We start from the raw sequence: 15,528 nt of genomic DNA on the forward strand, positions 1-15,528 counted from the left end.
CTCGAACTCCTGACCTCAGGCGGCGATCCACCTGCCTGGCATCCCAAAGTGCTGGGATTACAGGCATGAGCCACCGTGCCCAGCCTGAAATCAGGGTTTTGAAAAGATATTTGTACACTCATGTTCATAGAAGCAATATTCATAATAGCTAAAATGTGGAAGCACCCAGATGTCTATTGACAGATGAATGGATAAGCAAGATGTGGTATATGCATACAGTGGAATATTATTCTGACTTAAAAAGGAAGGAAATTCTGACGTATGCTGTAACGTAAGTTAACCTTGAGGATATTATGCTAAGTCAAAGAAGCCAGTCACAAAAAGACAAATACTGTATGACTCCACTTTTCTGAAGTACTTGGAGTAGTCAGAATCATAGAGATAGAAAGCAGAACGGTAGTTTCTGGAGGTGGGGGCAGAGGGGGAATGGGGAGTTATTGTTTAATGGGTACAGAGTTTCAGTTTTGCAAGATGAAAAGAGTTCTGGGAATGGCTGGTAGTGGTGGTCGTACAACAGTATGCGTGTGCTCAGTGCCACTGAACTGTACACTAAAACTGTACACTTAAGATGCGAAATTTTACGTTATGTGTATTTTACCACAATTAAGAAATTGAGGCCAGGCGTGGTGGCTCACGCCTGTAATCCCAGCACTTTGGGAGGCTGAGACGGGTGGATTTCCTGAGGTCAGGTGTTTGAGACCAGCCTGGCCAACATAGTGAAACCCTGTCTCTACTGAAAATACAAAAAGTTAGCCGGGCGTGGTGGCGGGCGCCTATAATCCCAGCTACTCAGGAGGCTGAGGCAGGAAAATCGCTTGAACCCAGGAGGCGGAGATTGCAGTGAGCTGAGATCGCACCATTGCACTCCAGCCTAGGCGACGGAGTGAGACTGCATCTCAAAACAAACAACCAACCAACCAAAAAAACCCCCCCCAAAAACCAAAAAAAAAAAAAAAAATCCCCAATTTTGCTTTCTTTATTCCTCTAAATACTTTGGTTAAGAAATATTATTTTTAGAGACTTTCCCTCTAATTTTGACTTTCTGAAATCCACATAGAACCAAAACAAAAAGACATCATAATGTTGCTTCAGAATAAACTCTTGATTCTTCCTTTTGCCCCTGTGACCTCTGTGGCTCCTTCCCTTCCTATTTCTTCTTCCCATACTCCACTCCTTTGCGCCCACTGCCCCCTGACCCCAGTAAGAGGCTTGAATTTACCTGGCATAGGTTATGTTATTACATTTGTATTTCTTTGAGACATTTATTAGCCTGTGCCTATGTTTTATTTGGTAAGTATTTGATCTCATTGATTATTTTAGTGCTTTGCATTTGATCAATTATATCAATGCTCTATTTTTGGTCTTTGAAAAGGACACTATCTTAAAATTAGTAGCATCACCACATGTCCAAAAATACCAAAGAGTCAGGAACGTAAAACCTACTGTGCTTAATCAGATTATCAGTCCAGCAAACCAGAAAGGTCTTTCTATTTGTTTTTTAAACTCCTTGAGTTGAATTATTTTGAATTCAAAATTGTTGAATTCTGTTTGCTTTCTATCAGAAAGTTATTTTTCTTTAAGTAATACGGTTTTAAAAGATTGGTGCCTGTTCCTCTACACCTCCTTCTTCCTGCAATATCCCTACTTTTATAGAATGTTTTTTTCTGTCCTAGTTTTTGTTTATATGGAGTGTGTCTCTTCTGTTGTAATGGAAAACTGGGTATCTTTGCTGGTGATTTGGGTTCACCTAGAGTGCCTTTGCTGGTGACTTCTGAGAATAAAATGTAGCTAATATGAGTGAGGAGGTTCTAGAAGTGTGATGGCCTCTAGATTCCATGCAGAGGTTGTTCCAGAGCTACCTCCCTTCTGGAGTGGGACCTCATGCTTTCTAGAACATGGACAGCTCTCTCTTACTGGTGACTCATCCTTGGAAGCCCATGCTCTTTGTTAGAGGAGTTTCTAAGTTGCCTGGTGGATTTGGGATAGAAAATAAAATCTGGTCAAGACCTGACACTGAGTTGCATTCTGCTCGTTGGCAAGGCTCTTGGTGCTCTTTGTGTTGGTCTTCATAATTGGGAGGTCTTCAGTCTTCCCAGGGAGGTGTGTTTGTTTCCCTCTGGGTGTGTTTCAGTCTTTCCTGGCCTCACCCTTTCACTCTCTGACTCTGGCAGGCTCGGGGACCAGTTCTACAAGGAAGCCATTGAGCACTGCCGGAGTTACAACTCACGGCTGTGTGCAGAGCGCAGCGTGCGTCTTCCCTTCCTGGACTCACAGACTGGGGTGGCCCAGAACAACTGCTACATCTGGATGGAGAAGAGGCACCGAGGCCCAGGTGAGCCACGCCACTCCTGGGACATGCGCACGTGCAGGCTCCCAGTCTGGAGGGAGGAGGACCAGAGCTTGTCTGGGAATCCAGGCAGCCTGGGTGGGATCGGAGTGGGGCAAGCTGCACATGGGCCTCTGAGATCCCTTAAAGCAACTCAGTTACTTTATGGCTCCTGGCAGGTGTTCTGAGGAGTGTGACAATGATGATGTGGGGCATTGAAGCCATGTGGCAGGGGTGGGGTGGAGTGGGGAGTGAAAGAGCTAAAGGTGTTTCTCCCAAAGAAGGCAAGACTGAGGACATGACAGCAATCTTCATCTTTTACCTTTGCGTGTTGGTTACAAGCCAGAAATCTGCCATTCGATCTTGGTGTGAGGCTTAGCTTTGTCACCAAACTTCTGTCCTTCAGGTTCCTCATCTGTAAAAAGTGAATAATAATAGTACTTACCGCATAAGATTTTGTCTGAATTAAATGAGACTATTCATAAAAACTCATAGTATGAGTTTAGCACATAGTAAGTATGTACTTCCGAAATGCTGGGTGCTATTATTATTATTGTTATTATTTTTTTGAGATGGAGTCTCGCTGTGTTGCCCAGGCTGGAGTGCTGTGGTGCGATCTCGGCTCACTGCAACCTCCGCCTCCCGGGTTCAAGTGATTCTTATGCCTCAGCCTCCTGAGTAGCTGGGATTACAGGCCCATGCCCTCACACCTGGCTAATTTTTGTATTTTTAGTAGAGATGGGGTTTCACCATGTTGGTCAGGCTGGTCTTAAACTTCTGATCTCACGTTCTGCCCACCTGGGCCTCCCAAAGTGCTGGGATTACAGGTGTGAGCCACCGCACCTGGCCTATTATTATTGATGTTACTGTTATTACTACAGCTGCAATGACACTAGTCTTCTAGGCTGCAAAGAACAGAATAAAGACCTTTTTATTAGGGAGACAGCTATAGGAATGTGATTTTTCTGGCTCTGTCTGGATATATTTTTAAAAATGTTTCATTTGGAAAAATTTCACCTTCATATAAAATTGAAGACAATAGTAAAACACATCCCCATGTAGCCCTGCTTCAACAATGGTCAACTCATGGTCAGTCGCGTTTCATCTGTACGCACTCCTTACTTTCCTCCCTGACCTCAGATTATTTTGAAGCAAATACGTAAAAGCACGTGATTTCATCTGTAAGTATTTTGTTATGTATCTCTAAATGGTAAAGAACTTAAACAAACAAACTCACAATCACTATCAGAGCTCAAAGAATTAGCAATAAGACTTTAATATCATCAAATATTTGGCCAACATTCATTTTTTCCCCCTGTAGTTTAAATCAGGATCCAAATGGGAGCCCTACATTGCAATTGACTGATGTGTCTTTTAACATCTCTGGGTTTCTCTCTGTCTCTGTCTCTGACTCTCTCTTTCCTCCTTGCATGTTACGGGTTGAAGACACTGGGTTGCTTACACTGTAGGATTTCCCAGAAGGATTTGGTGCTTGCGTTCCCATGGTGTTATTCCTGTGAATTGGTAGTTAGGTCTAGAGATTTATTCAGGTTCCATTTTTTTTTGGTAAGAACAACTCCTAAGTGGTAGTGTGTACTTTCATCAGGAGGCTTATACAGTCTGGTTACCTCCTTTGCTGACGTTAGCAGCCCTTCATGATAATTGCCTAGATTCTTTATCCCATTAAGGGTTGCAAAAAGTTAATATTCAATCCAGGACTATCATTATATCTTCATTTGTTAGCTCTACAACTTCTATAAAGAAAAACATTCCCTCATTAAAATTTTAGTTATTGTGAGATACAGTTCACATATGAAAGGCAGGATAAATGACTTTTTTCCCCTCTATTTACCAGTTTTCAAAATAATGAGTTGGTTCCCTAGCATTCTCCAAAGACAATCAATATAATAATAATTATTTTTTTGAGTACCACCAGGAACTCACAGATTTAAACATATTTGATGTATTTTAATCCAATGTAGTTATTATTCTTATGAGGCTTATATTGCCTCATCTTTGGCCAGTCTGGTCAGTGCTGGTGTTTTTTTTTTTTTTTTTTTTTTTTTTTTTTTTTTTTTTGAGATGGAGTCTTGCTTGGTAGGCAGGCTGCGGTGGCATGATCTTGGCTCACAGCAACCTCTGCCTTCCGGGTTCAAACAATTCTCCTGCCTCAGCCTCCTGAGTAGCTGGGATTACAGGCGCGCACCACCATGCCCAGCTAATTTTTGTATTTTTAGTAGAGATGGGGTTTCACCATGTTGGCCAGGATGGTCTCGATCTCTTGACCTTGTGATCCACCTGCCTCGGCCTCCCAAAGTGCTGGGATTACACGCATGAGCCACTGTGCCCGGCCCAGTGCTGGTATTTTGAAACAACCCCAGTAGTTTCCGATAGCCTTCTTGCCACCCGAATAGTAGGATGAAATATTTCAGGCTCATCCTTTACACTTCCTGCTCTCCAGGCCTGAAATCAGCTACCTCTTGAAGAAATCCTGGCTCCTTTCTGTAGGAAATGTTACTTAGAGACCGCAGTCTAGTGCTGTTCATTGCTCCTGGCTTGGTCATTGTTTCTAGGCCTTATCAGTGACTAGTACTAAGAAATATGATTTTTTTTTTCTTTTTAAGAGAAAATACATTGTGAAATTGTGTTGATACATCCCATTCAATTCAGTTTTAAACAGTTTTTAGGTATCTTAATTCTGTATCTACTTTCTCTACCAAAAAAATCCTAGAAATGATATTGATGTAACTTATTTGCTTTATTTTACACACACACACACACACACAGACACACACACACACAGTATCAGAATAACAATATGACTATTAACAATAAGATTACTGAAAAAGGTTTAAGATATTTTCTTTTTTTTTGCAATTCTTTTTGTCCTTAGGGTATATTCCATTAAATATGTGCAGCCAAATTACTCTCCTTTAAGGTCACTTGAAATAGTTCCTCTGTGTGGTTGTGCCACTAACTCAATACACAGTTGGATTTATTTGTTTCATTTTGCTTTCACTTATCAGGGATTGCTTTTTGAGTGGGGAAGGGGATTCATTTAATTTCTTCTTTATTAAATCAACTTTTCATCTTGAAATAATTAATAATTGTAATTGTGACTATATTTGCAATTTGCAGTTGCAAATATAATACAGAGAGATCTCCTATCTTCTTCACCGAATTTCCTCCAAGATAAATACATCTTACAATATCAAACCCAAAAAACTGACATTGTGTAGCTCTGTGCCATTTTATCACACATGTAGATTTGTGTAATCACCTCTACAATCAAGATACAAAACTATTCTATTACAACCCAACACTCTCATTACTTAAATCCTTTTACCCTCCTCAGTTTATAATATAGTTGTCTTAAATATTTCCTTTACATACATTGAAAACCATACCAGTGTTATAAATTTTGCTTCAACCATCAAACATAATTTAGAAAACATAAGAGAAGCATTTATTGTATTTACTCATATTTTTACTCCTTCATTGTTTTTCTTCCTTACTGACATTCCAAGATTCCTTCTTTTAGCATTTCCTTTCTGATGTAGTACTTTTTTAGGCCATTCTTTTAGAGTAAATCTGATGGTGATAACTTCTTAGTTTTCCTTCATTGGAGAATGTCTTGATTTTGCCATCATTCCTGGAGGATATTTTTGCTGGATATAAAATTCTGAGTTGACAGTCCTTTTATTTTAGCAGTTGAAAAAGGTTTTGCCACTTCTTTCTGATGGTTAGTGATGAGAAATCTGCTGTCATTTAAATTTAAAATTTTTTTTCCCTTATAAGTAAGGTGTCATTTCTCATTGTTTTCAAGTTTTTTCTTTGTTTTTAGTTTCAGAAATGTGATTTTGATGCGTTTTGGCATAGATTTCTTTTGGTTTATTCTGTTTGAGTTTACTCAGCTTCTTGAACCTGTGGGTCTCTGGTTTTTTTTGTGCCAAATTTGGGAATTTTTCAGCCATTATTTCTTTGAATACCTCTTCAGTTCCACCGTCTTTCCCCTCTCCTTCTTGGACTTCAACAACACAGATGTTAGATCTTTTGTTATAGTCCCAGAAGTCCCTGAGGTTGTGTTTATTTATTTTTAAAATTCTTCTCTCTGTTGCTTAGCTTGGGTGATTTCTGTAGTTTTCTCTTCAGGTTCACTGCTTCTTTATTCTGTCCTCTGCCTTCTGCTGTTAAGACAATCCATTGAGAGCTTTTTAATTTTTTGTTACAAAGTTTTTTGGTTTTCAAATTTCTATTTGATTCTTCATATTTTCTATTTCTTTGCTGAATGTGTTTTATGTGTTCAAAATTGCTTGTTGAAACACTTTTAATAATGGCTGTTTTAAGATCCTTGCCAGATAATTCTAACATTTTTGTTATTTTGTTGTTGGTATCTGTGTCTTTTCTTTTTTGAAATTTTCCTGGTTCTTCATAAGATAAGTGGCTTTGACTGAATCTTGGACATTTTGGTCGTTATGTTATGAGACTCTGGATATTATTTAAATCTTCCATATTAGCAGGTCTCCTTTCAAGCTATGCTAGTAGGGGAGGCAAGGCTCCCCTCATTACTATCAGATGGGTGTGGAAATCCAGCTTCTCTACTTGGCTTCTGTTGACAACCTAGTATGACATCCTCTTTAACAAGGTGAATAATACCTTTTTGTTGCTGGGTGGAGGTGGGAGTTCAGGCTCCCCACTAGGCCTCCACTGGTATTATCCTATTTGGGAGGAGGAGGGCCTCTACTCATACTACAAGTCTCCAGCTCTTTCCTTAGCCTTCTCTGACACCAACCCAGCAAAGCTATTGGGATGCCTGCTTATGTTGCTAGGCTGCTCCTTTCCTGGTTCTCTGGCTAGAGAGAGCAGGATTTTCTTGAGGCTTTTATTGGTCTTCATTTGTTGGTGTTTCTGGGTTATCAGCTTTTCCAGAATCCAGTCCAGGATATATGAGGCATAAAGGATACCCAAGATTGGGCCAGACACAATGGCTCATGCCTGTAATTCCAGCACTTTGGGAGGCCAAAAGAGGAGGATTGCTTGAGCCCAGGAGTTTGAAACTAGCCTGAGCAACATAGTGAGACCATGTCTCTATAAAAATTTAAAACTTATCCAGGTATGGTGGTGTGTGCCTGTAGTCCCAACTACTTGGGAGGCTGAGGTGGGAGGATTGCTTGAGCCCAGGAGTTTGAGGGTGCAGTGAGCCAGGATTGCGCCATTGCACTCCAACCCAGGCTACAGAGTGAGACTTTGTCTCAATAAATAGCTAGCTAGCTAGCTAGTTAGACAGCTAGATAGATAGGTGGATAGATAAAAGAATACCCAGGGAGCTCACCACCCACCCTGTTGTTTCTCAGGTCCCAAAGTCCCAAGCTGGTCTGACTGGTTCTCTTCATCTTTCAGTTATTTCTTATGTCTGTTCTATGAATAATGTCCAGGATATTTAGTTGTACTTAGTGGGAGGAATATAAAAAAGTCTATCTATTTCATCTTTCCAGAAGCAGAAGTCCCCGAGATTGCCTTGTTATTAAAAAAGTTTAACAGCTTTATTGAAGTATAATTACATATAATAAATTGCACATACTTAATGTGTCCAGCTTGATAAGCTCTGACATGTATTCACCTGTGGAACCATTACCACAATCAAGATAATGAACATGGATATCCAAGAGCGTATGAGTCATGGATTTCTCTGTGTCTAGAAATCTATCCTTCCTGTGCTTCTCTGTGCCTCTACCCTTCTTTACTCCCTCCCCAGAGGAAGCCACTGATTTGCTTTCTATACTGGAACCACACACTGTGTACTCCCTTTTTTAGAGACAAGGGCGTGTCTGGCTTCTTTCACTTAGCATAATTACTAATTAATACTATATCAATAATTCCTTTTTATGCTGAGTAGTAGTTCATTGCATGGCTGTATCACAGTTAATTTATCCATTCATCTGTTGATGGACATTTGGATTTGTTTGCAGTATTTGACTACTGTAAATAAAGCCACTATGAACATTTGTGTACAAGTCTTTGAACGGACATATGTTTTCCTTTCTCCTCATGAGGTTAGCTACCTAGGAGTAGAACAACTAGATCATAAGAGAGATACATGTTTAACTTTTAAAGAAACTGCCAAGCTGTTTTCCAAAGTGGTTGTACCATTTTACATTCACTCCAGCAATATATGAGAGTTCCAATTCCTTCATATCCTTGCCAACACTTGGTGTGGTCAGTCTGAAAAATTTTTTAGCCATTCTAATAGATATATAGTAGTATTTCATTGCAGTTTTAACTTGCATTCCCCTCGTTAATAATGATTTTGAGCATCTTTACATGTGCTTACTTGCCATCTGTAAGGGAAAATAGACTGTTTTCTTCTCTATACTTTTACTCAGTATTTCTGTGAGCAGATGTGTGGATGTCTTTTCGCCTACGCCAAGCAATTCTCCAATTCCCTGCAGACACCAACTAGGTGTTCCATAATTTAAGTCAACTTTGACACTATCTACTGTGAGATATCGTCAGATTCCACAGACTAAGGGCTCAGCCCTCAGCACTGACTCAACTTCATATGCCAGTTTCAAGTTCAGGTTGTCAGCTGTGCTTCTGACCAATGGGCTATAAATGGAGGTTTCCATGACTGCCCCTCATGTTTGATCATTTGCTAGAACTCAGGGAAACAGTTTACATACTAGACTGCCAGTTTATTACAAAGGACATGTATCTGAAACAGCCAAGTGGAAGAGGTACACAGGGCAAGGTAAGGGGAAAGGGACATGAAGCTTCCATGCCTTCTCCAGGTGAGCCACCCTCCCAGCACCCCCACATGTTCACCAACCCAAAGCTCTCTGATTCTAGTCCATTTGGATTTTCATGGAAGCTTCATTATGTAGGAATGGTTGATTAAATCATTGGCCATTAGTGATTAGCTCAACACTAGTGCCTCTTTTCTTCCTGGAGGTCAGTGGTGGGAAGTTAGAGTTGGGGCTAAAAGGTACAGCCTGCTAATCTTGTGGTTGGCTCCTCTGTTAATAATCCCCTATCCTGAGGCTATCCAGCAGGTCCCAGCCAGGGTCATCTCATTAGCATATAAAAAGACACATCACTTGGAGATGCCAGGGATTTTAGGAACTGTATGCCAGGAAGTGGGGATTAAGACCAAAATATATATTTCTCATTATATCACAATATTACACCATCCATGTATGTTCTTTGGTAAAGTTCAAATCTTTTGTCCATTTTAAAATTGAGCTATTTGCTTATTACTGAATTTTGATTGTTCTTTATGTATTCTAGATACAATAAGTTTATCAGACATATGCTTTGCAAATTTTTTTTACAATCCGTGTTTTGTATTTTCATTAACTTAGCAATCTCATTCAAAGAGCAGAAGTTTTCAATTTTGGTGAAATCCAATTTATCAATTTATTCTTTCATGAATTGTGCTTTTGATGTTATATCTAAGAAATTACTAGCTAATGCAAGGTTGGGGTTTCTCTTTTTTTTTTCCTAAAATTTTATAATTTTAGGTTTCCCTTTTAGGTCTATTCATTTTGAGTTAATTTTGTATATGGTACAAAGTTTATTTTGTTGCAGATGGATATTCAATTGTTTTGACATAGTTTTTTGAAAAGACTAGTCTTTCTCCACTTAATTGCCTTGTCAAAAATTAGATGTTCACATATATGTGTGTCTATTACTGGACTCTCAGTTCTGTTTTATTGACCTATTTGTCTATCTTTACACTCTTACCACACTGTCTTGATTATTATAGTTTTATAATGCTTGAAATCAGGTGGTGTTAGCCCTCTAAATCTGTTCTTGTTTTTCTTAGTTATTTTGATTATTCTAGGTCCTTTACACTTCTATATGGATTTTATAATCAGTCTGTCAATTTCTACAAAAAACTGGCTAGGAGTTTGGTTGGGATTGTGTTGCATCTATAGATCCACTTGGGGAAAATTGACAATTTTCAGTATTGAATCTTACAACCCATGAATGTGGCGTATCTCTCAATTTATTAATATCTTCTTTAATTTTTCTCATCAGTGATTTTTAATTTTCAGTGTATAGATCTTTCACATTTTTGTCAGATTTATCTCTAAGTACTTAATTTTTTTGATACTATTGTAAATACATTTTTATAAATTTTAATTTCTGATGTTTGCTAATATACAGAAATACAACTGATTTCATATATTCTTCCTATATCCTTCAACCTTGCTAAACTCATTAGTTCTAATAGCTTTCTAGAGATTCTGTAGAATTTTCTATATAGTTGATTATCTGTTAGTTTGCTAATAGATAATCTGAATAGTAAATAAAGAAAACTTACTTCTTTCTTTTAATATGGATAACTTTTGCTTATTTTATTTGTCTCTTGCACTGGTTAGACTCTCCAATATAATGTTAGGTAAAAGTGGTGAGATTGGACACCCTTATGTTGTTCCTGATCTTAAGGAGAAAGCATTTATTTAATTTTTTGTTACTAAGTATGACATTAGGTGTAGATTTTTTTGTAGCTATTCTTTATCAGCTTGAGGATGCTCCCTTCTATTTGTAGTTTGAGAGTTTTTTTTAAGTCATAAATGGATGTTTGATTTTGTCATCTGATTTTCTGTGTCTATTGAGATGATCATGTGGTTTTTCTTTTGTTCATGGAAGCTTCATTATGTAGGAATGGTTGATTAAATTTAATATCTTAAATTTACATTTAACATAATGAGTTACATTGATTGATTTCTGAATGTTAAACCAACATTACATTCCTAGGATAAACCCCACTTTGTTATACTATTTTATCTTTTGAATGTATTGTTAGATTCATGTCGCTCAAGTTTTATTAGAGTTTTTGCATCTATGTTTATGAGAGATATTGGTCTATAGTTTTCTTGTAATATCTGTCTGGTTTGGGTGTCAGGGTGATGCTGGTCTCATATAATGAGTTGGGAAGTATTTCTTCCTTTTTAGTTTTCTGAAACTTTATATAGAATTGGTATTATTTCTTCCATAAATATTTTATAGCATTTACCAGTGAATCCATTTGGATCTGGCAATTTCCTTGCAGTAATGTTTTTAATTGTAAATTTAATTTCTTTTATAGATATAGGGCTATTTAGGTTATCTATTTCATCTTAAGTAAGCTTTGTTAGTATGTGATTTTGTTTATTTTATCTACTTTCTCCTAATTGGTTGCACAAAGTTGTTCAAATATTGCTGCATTACCCTTTTAATATATGTAGAATCTGTGGTGACATATTATTTTACTCATTATATTGGTATTTGAATGTTATTTTTTACCTCATCATTCTGACTAGGGGTTTATCAATCTTATTGATCTTTTCAAATAAATAGCTCTTGGTAGAATTGATTTTCTCAATTGTTTTTTCTGCTCTAAATATTATATTTCCTTCTATTTACTTTGGATTTAATTTGCTCTTCTGTTTCTTCTTCTAATTTTTTAATATTTGTGGGTATAGAGTAGGTGTATCTGTTTCTTAAGGTGTAAAAAGGTCATTGATTTGAAATATTTCTTCTTTTCTACTACATCATTTTCTGATATAATTTCCCCATAAATACTATGTTAGCCTCATTTAAAAAATTTTGATTTGCCGGGCGCGGTGGCTCAAGCCTGTAATCCCAGCACTTTGGGAGGCCGAGACGGGCGGATCACGAGGTCAGGAGATCGAGACCATCCTGGCTAACACGGTGAAACCCCGTCTCTATTAAAAATACAAAAAAAAAAAAAAACTTAGCCGGGCGAGGTGGCAGGCGCCTGTAGTCCCAGCTACTCGGGAGGCTGAGGCAGGAGAATGGCGTGAACCCGGGAGGCGGAGCTTGCAGTGAGCTGAGATCCGGCCACTGCACTCCAGCCTGGGTGACAGAGCAAGACTCCGTCTCAAAAAAAAAAAAAAAAAAAAAAAAAAATTTGATTTTGGGTTTTTATTTTCATTCAGTTCAAAATATTTTCCTGTTTGGTTTCTTCTTTTACTCATGGATTATTTAGAACTGTATTGTTTAGTTTCCAAACACTTGGGACATTTCCAAAGATGTGCCCATTATTTATTTCCAAGTTAATTACAAATGGTCAGAGAATGATTTTTATGGTTTGAATTCCTTTAAATTTATTGCAGCTTGTTTTATGGCACCAAATATGGTCTACCTTGGTGAATATTCTGTTTGCTCAGGAAAAGAATTGTGTTTTGCTGTTGTTGTTTGGAATGTTCTATAAATATCGATTAGGTTAAATTGGTTGGTAGTGTTGTTTAAATCTTCTACATCCTTACTTGTTTTCTATTTATTCTATGAATTATTGAGAGTGGGGTATTGAAACTTATGACGATAATTGTGGGTTTGCTTATTTCTCCTTACAATTCTATTACATTTTGTTTCATGTATGTTGAAGCTTTGTTATTAGGTACATAAACATTTAGTATTGTTATGTCCTCTTAATAAATTGATTCCTTTATCACTATAAAATAATCCTGTTAATCTCTATTAATATTATTTTCTCTGAAATCTCCCTTGTCTAATTCAAATGTAGCCACTCCAGCTCTCTTTTGATTAATATTAACATGAAATATCTTTTTCCATTATTTTACTTCTTGCCTATTTGCATCTTTATATTAAAAGTAGTTTTTTAATAGGCAGCATATAGTTGTGTTATGCTTTTTACATGTAATCTGACAATATTTTTAAATTAGGGGTATTTAGAAAATTTACATTTAATGTGATTATGTTTTCTCTCTTTTTTGTTGGTTTATTAACTATAACTTGTTAATTTAATGATTGCTTAGTGTTTATAGTGTACATCTTTAATTATAGTTAACCTTCAAATTATATTCTACTTCATGAATAGTATAAGGAGTCTACCATAGTACTGTGATAAACAGAATAAGGCCCTTGCCCCACCCCAGACATCCACATTTTAATTACTGAAATCTGTGCCTATGTTACCTTACGTGGCAAAAGGGACTTTGAAGACAGGATTAAGAATTTTGAGATGGTAAGATAATCTTGGATTATCCAGGTGGGCCTAATGTAATCACAAGGGTTCTTATAAAAAGAAAACAGAGTTCAGGAGGAGTTCAGAGTCAGACTGGATGTGATGATGGAAGCAGAAGTCAAAGTGACACAATAGAGGAACAGGCCAAGCACCGAAGAATGTAGGTGGCCTCTAGAAGCTATTATAGAAAAGGCCAGGTAACAGATTGTCTCCTAGAGTCTCTAGAAGGAATGTAATTCTGCTGACACCTTGGTTTTAGTCCACTGAGACTGATTTTGGCTTTCTGACCTCCAGAATTGTAAGATAACAAATTTGTGGTGCTTCAAAGCTCTAAGTTTGGGGTAATTTGTTACAGCAATAGGAAATTACTACAAGTATACTTTTTTTTTTTTTTTAAAACAGAGTCTTGCTCTGTCGCCCAGGCTGGAGTGCAGTGGTGTGATCTTGGCTCACTGCAAACTCCACCTCCCGGGTTCATGCCATTCTCCTCCCTCAGCCTCCCAAGTAGCTTTGTGCAATTGTTGTTATACATTTTATTTTTTATGTATAGTATAAACCACATACTACATTGTCAGTGTGTATTTATTTATTTATTTATTTTTAGACTGAGTTTCACTCTTGTTGCCCAGGCTGGAATGCAATGGTGCCATCTCGGCTCACTGCAACCTCTGCCTCCTGGGTTCAAGCGATTCTCCTGCCTCAGCCTCCCAAGTAGCTGGGATTATAGGCATGTGCCACCATGCATAGCTAATTTTGGTAATTTTAGTAGAGATGGGGTTTCTCCATGTTAGTCAGGCTGTCCTCGAACTCCCAACCTCAGGTGATCTGCCCACCTTGGCCTCCCAAAGTGCTGGGATTACAGGTGTGAGTCACCGCGCCCGGCCGTCATTGTATTTTTTAAAATAGTCAATCATCTTTTAATGAGTTTAAAATAATAAGAAAAACATCTTGTATAATTATTCATGTACTAAACCATTTCTGATGCTGTTCATTCCTTTGGGTAGATCCACATTTAGATCTGGTATTACTTTCCTTCCGCCTGAAGGACTTCTTTTTAACATTTCTTAGAGTATGGGTTTGTTGATGAATTATTTCAGCTTTTGTATATCTGAAACTATCTTTAGTTTGCCTTAGTTCTTGAAAGATATTTTAGCTGGATATAGAACTCTAGTTTGACAAGTTTTTTTTTTTTTCTTTCAGTATTGTAGGGATGTTGAACCACTCTTTTCTTGCTTGCATTGCAAAGATAAGGATGTTCCTGTATATGTAACATGTCTCCTTTCTCTGGTTGCTTTTAATATTTTCTCTTTATCACTATTTTTGAGCAGTTTTGATTATGATATGCTTTGCTATAGTTTTCTTAATGTTTCTTATACCTAGTTTTATTGAGCTTCTTAGATCTATGAGTTTATAGTTTTCATCAAACTACAGAAATTTCCAGCCCTTATTTCTTTTTTAATTCTTCCTTCCTTCCTTCCGTTTCTCCAATTTCTCTCTCTCTCTCTCTCTCTCTCTCTCTCTCTCTCTCTCTCTCTCTCTCGGAGACAGGATCTTACTATGTTGCCCAGCCTACTCTCAAACTCCTGGGCTTAGGCCATCCTCCACCTTGGCCTCCCAAAGTGTTGGGATTAAAGGCATGAGCCACTGCACCCGGCCTCTAGCCATTATTTCTACAAGTATTTTTTCTTCACTGTCTTCAATTACACATATATTAGGCTGTTTGAAGTTGCCCCATACCTCATTTATGCCATTATTCTTTTTTTCTTTTCTCTTTTTTCCTGTGGGTTTCATTTTGGAATAGTTTCTATTGCTGTGTTTTTAAGTTTACCAGTCTTTTCTTCTGCAATGTCTAATCTGACATGAACTCCATCTGATAATTTTTTTGTCTTGCACATTATAGTTTTCATTTCTAGAAGTTAAATTTGAGTCTTAAAAATACATATATCTCCCAAATTTTTACCAAACTTGAACACATAGCATACAAATAATAACTGTTCTAATGTTCTTGCTACTAATTCTAATATCAGTTTCAGTTCTGGGTTGGTTTCAATTGATTGATTTTTCTCCTTATTATAAGTCATATTTTCCAGCTTCTTTACATGCCTTGTAATTTTGGGTTGGGCGCCTCACATTGTGAATTTTACCTTGCTGAATGCTGTAGATATATTTTATTCCTAGAAATGTTCTTGAACATTGTTTTGGGACATAT

General features: G+C 37.5%; 1 protein-coding gene across 11 annotated transcripts in view; it reads left to right on the top strand.

Annotated features, from left to right (window-relative positions):
• The window catches only part of LOC105494301 (double PHD fingers 3), a 287,462-nt gene that overhangs the window by 121,310 nt on the left and 150,624 nt on the right, over positions 1 to 15,528 (top strand). For all 11 annotated transcript variants that reach the window (XM_011762612.2, XM_071099914.1, XM_011762608.3 and 8 more), the window contains one exon: positions 2,172 to 2,332. In XM_011762612.2, coding sequence (XP_011760914.1) covers positions 2,172 to 2,332 — 161 coding nt within the window. The remainder of the gene's footprint in view (positions 1 to 2,171; positions 2,333 to 15,528) is intronic.

The sequence above is a fragment of the Macaca nemestrina genome, chromosome 7, assembly GCF_043159975.1.
Source record: "Macaca nemestrina isolate mMacNem1 chromosome 7, mMacNem.hap1, whole genome shotgun sequence".
Taxonomy (NCBI): Eukaryota; Metazoa; Chordata; class Mammalia; order Primates; family Cercopithecidae; genus Macaca; species Macaca nemestrina.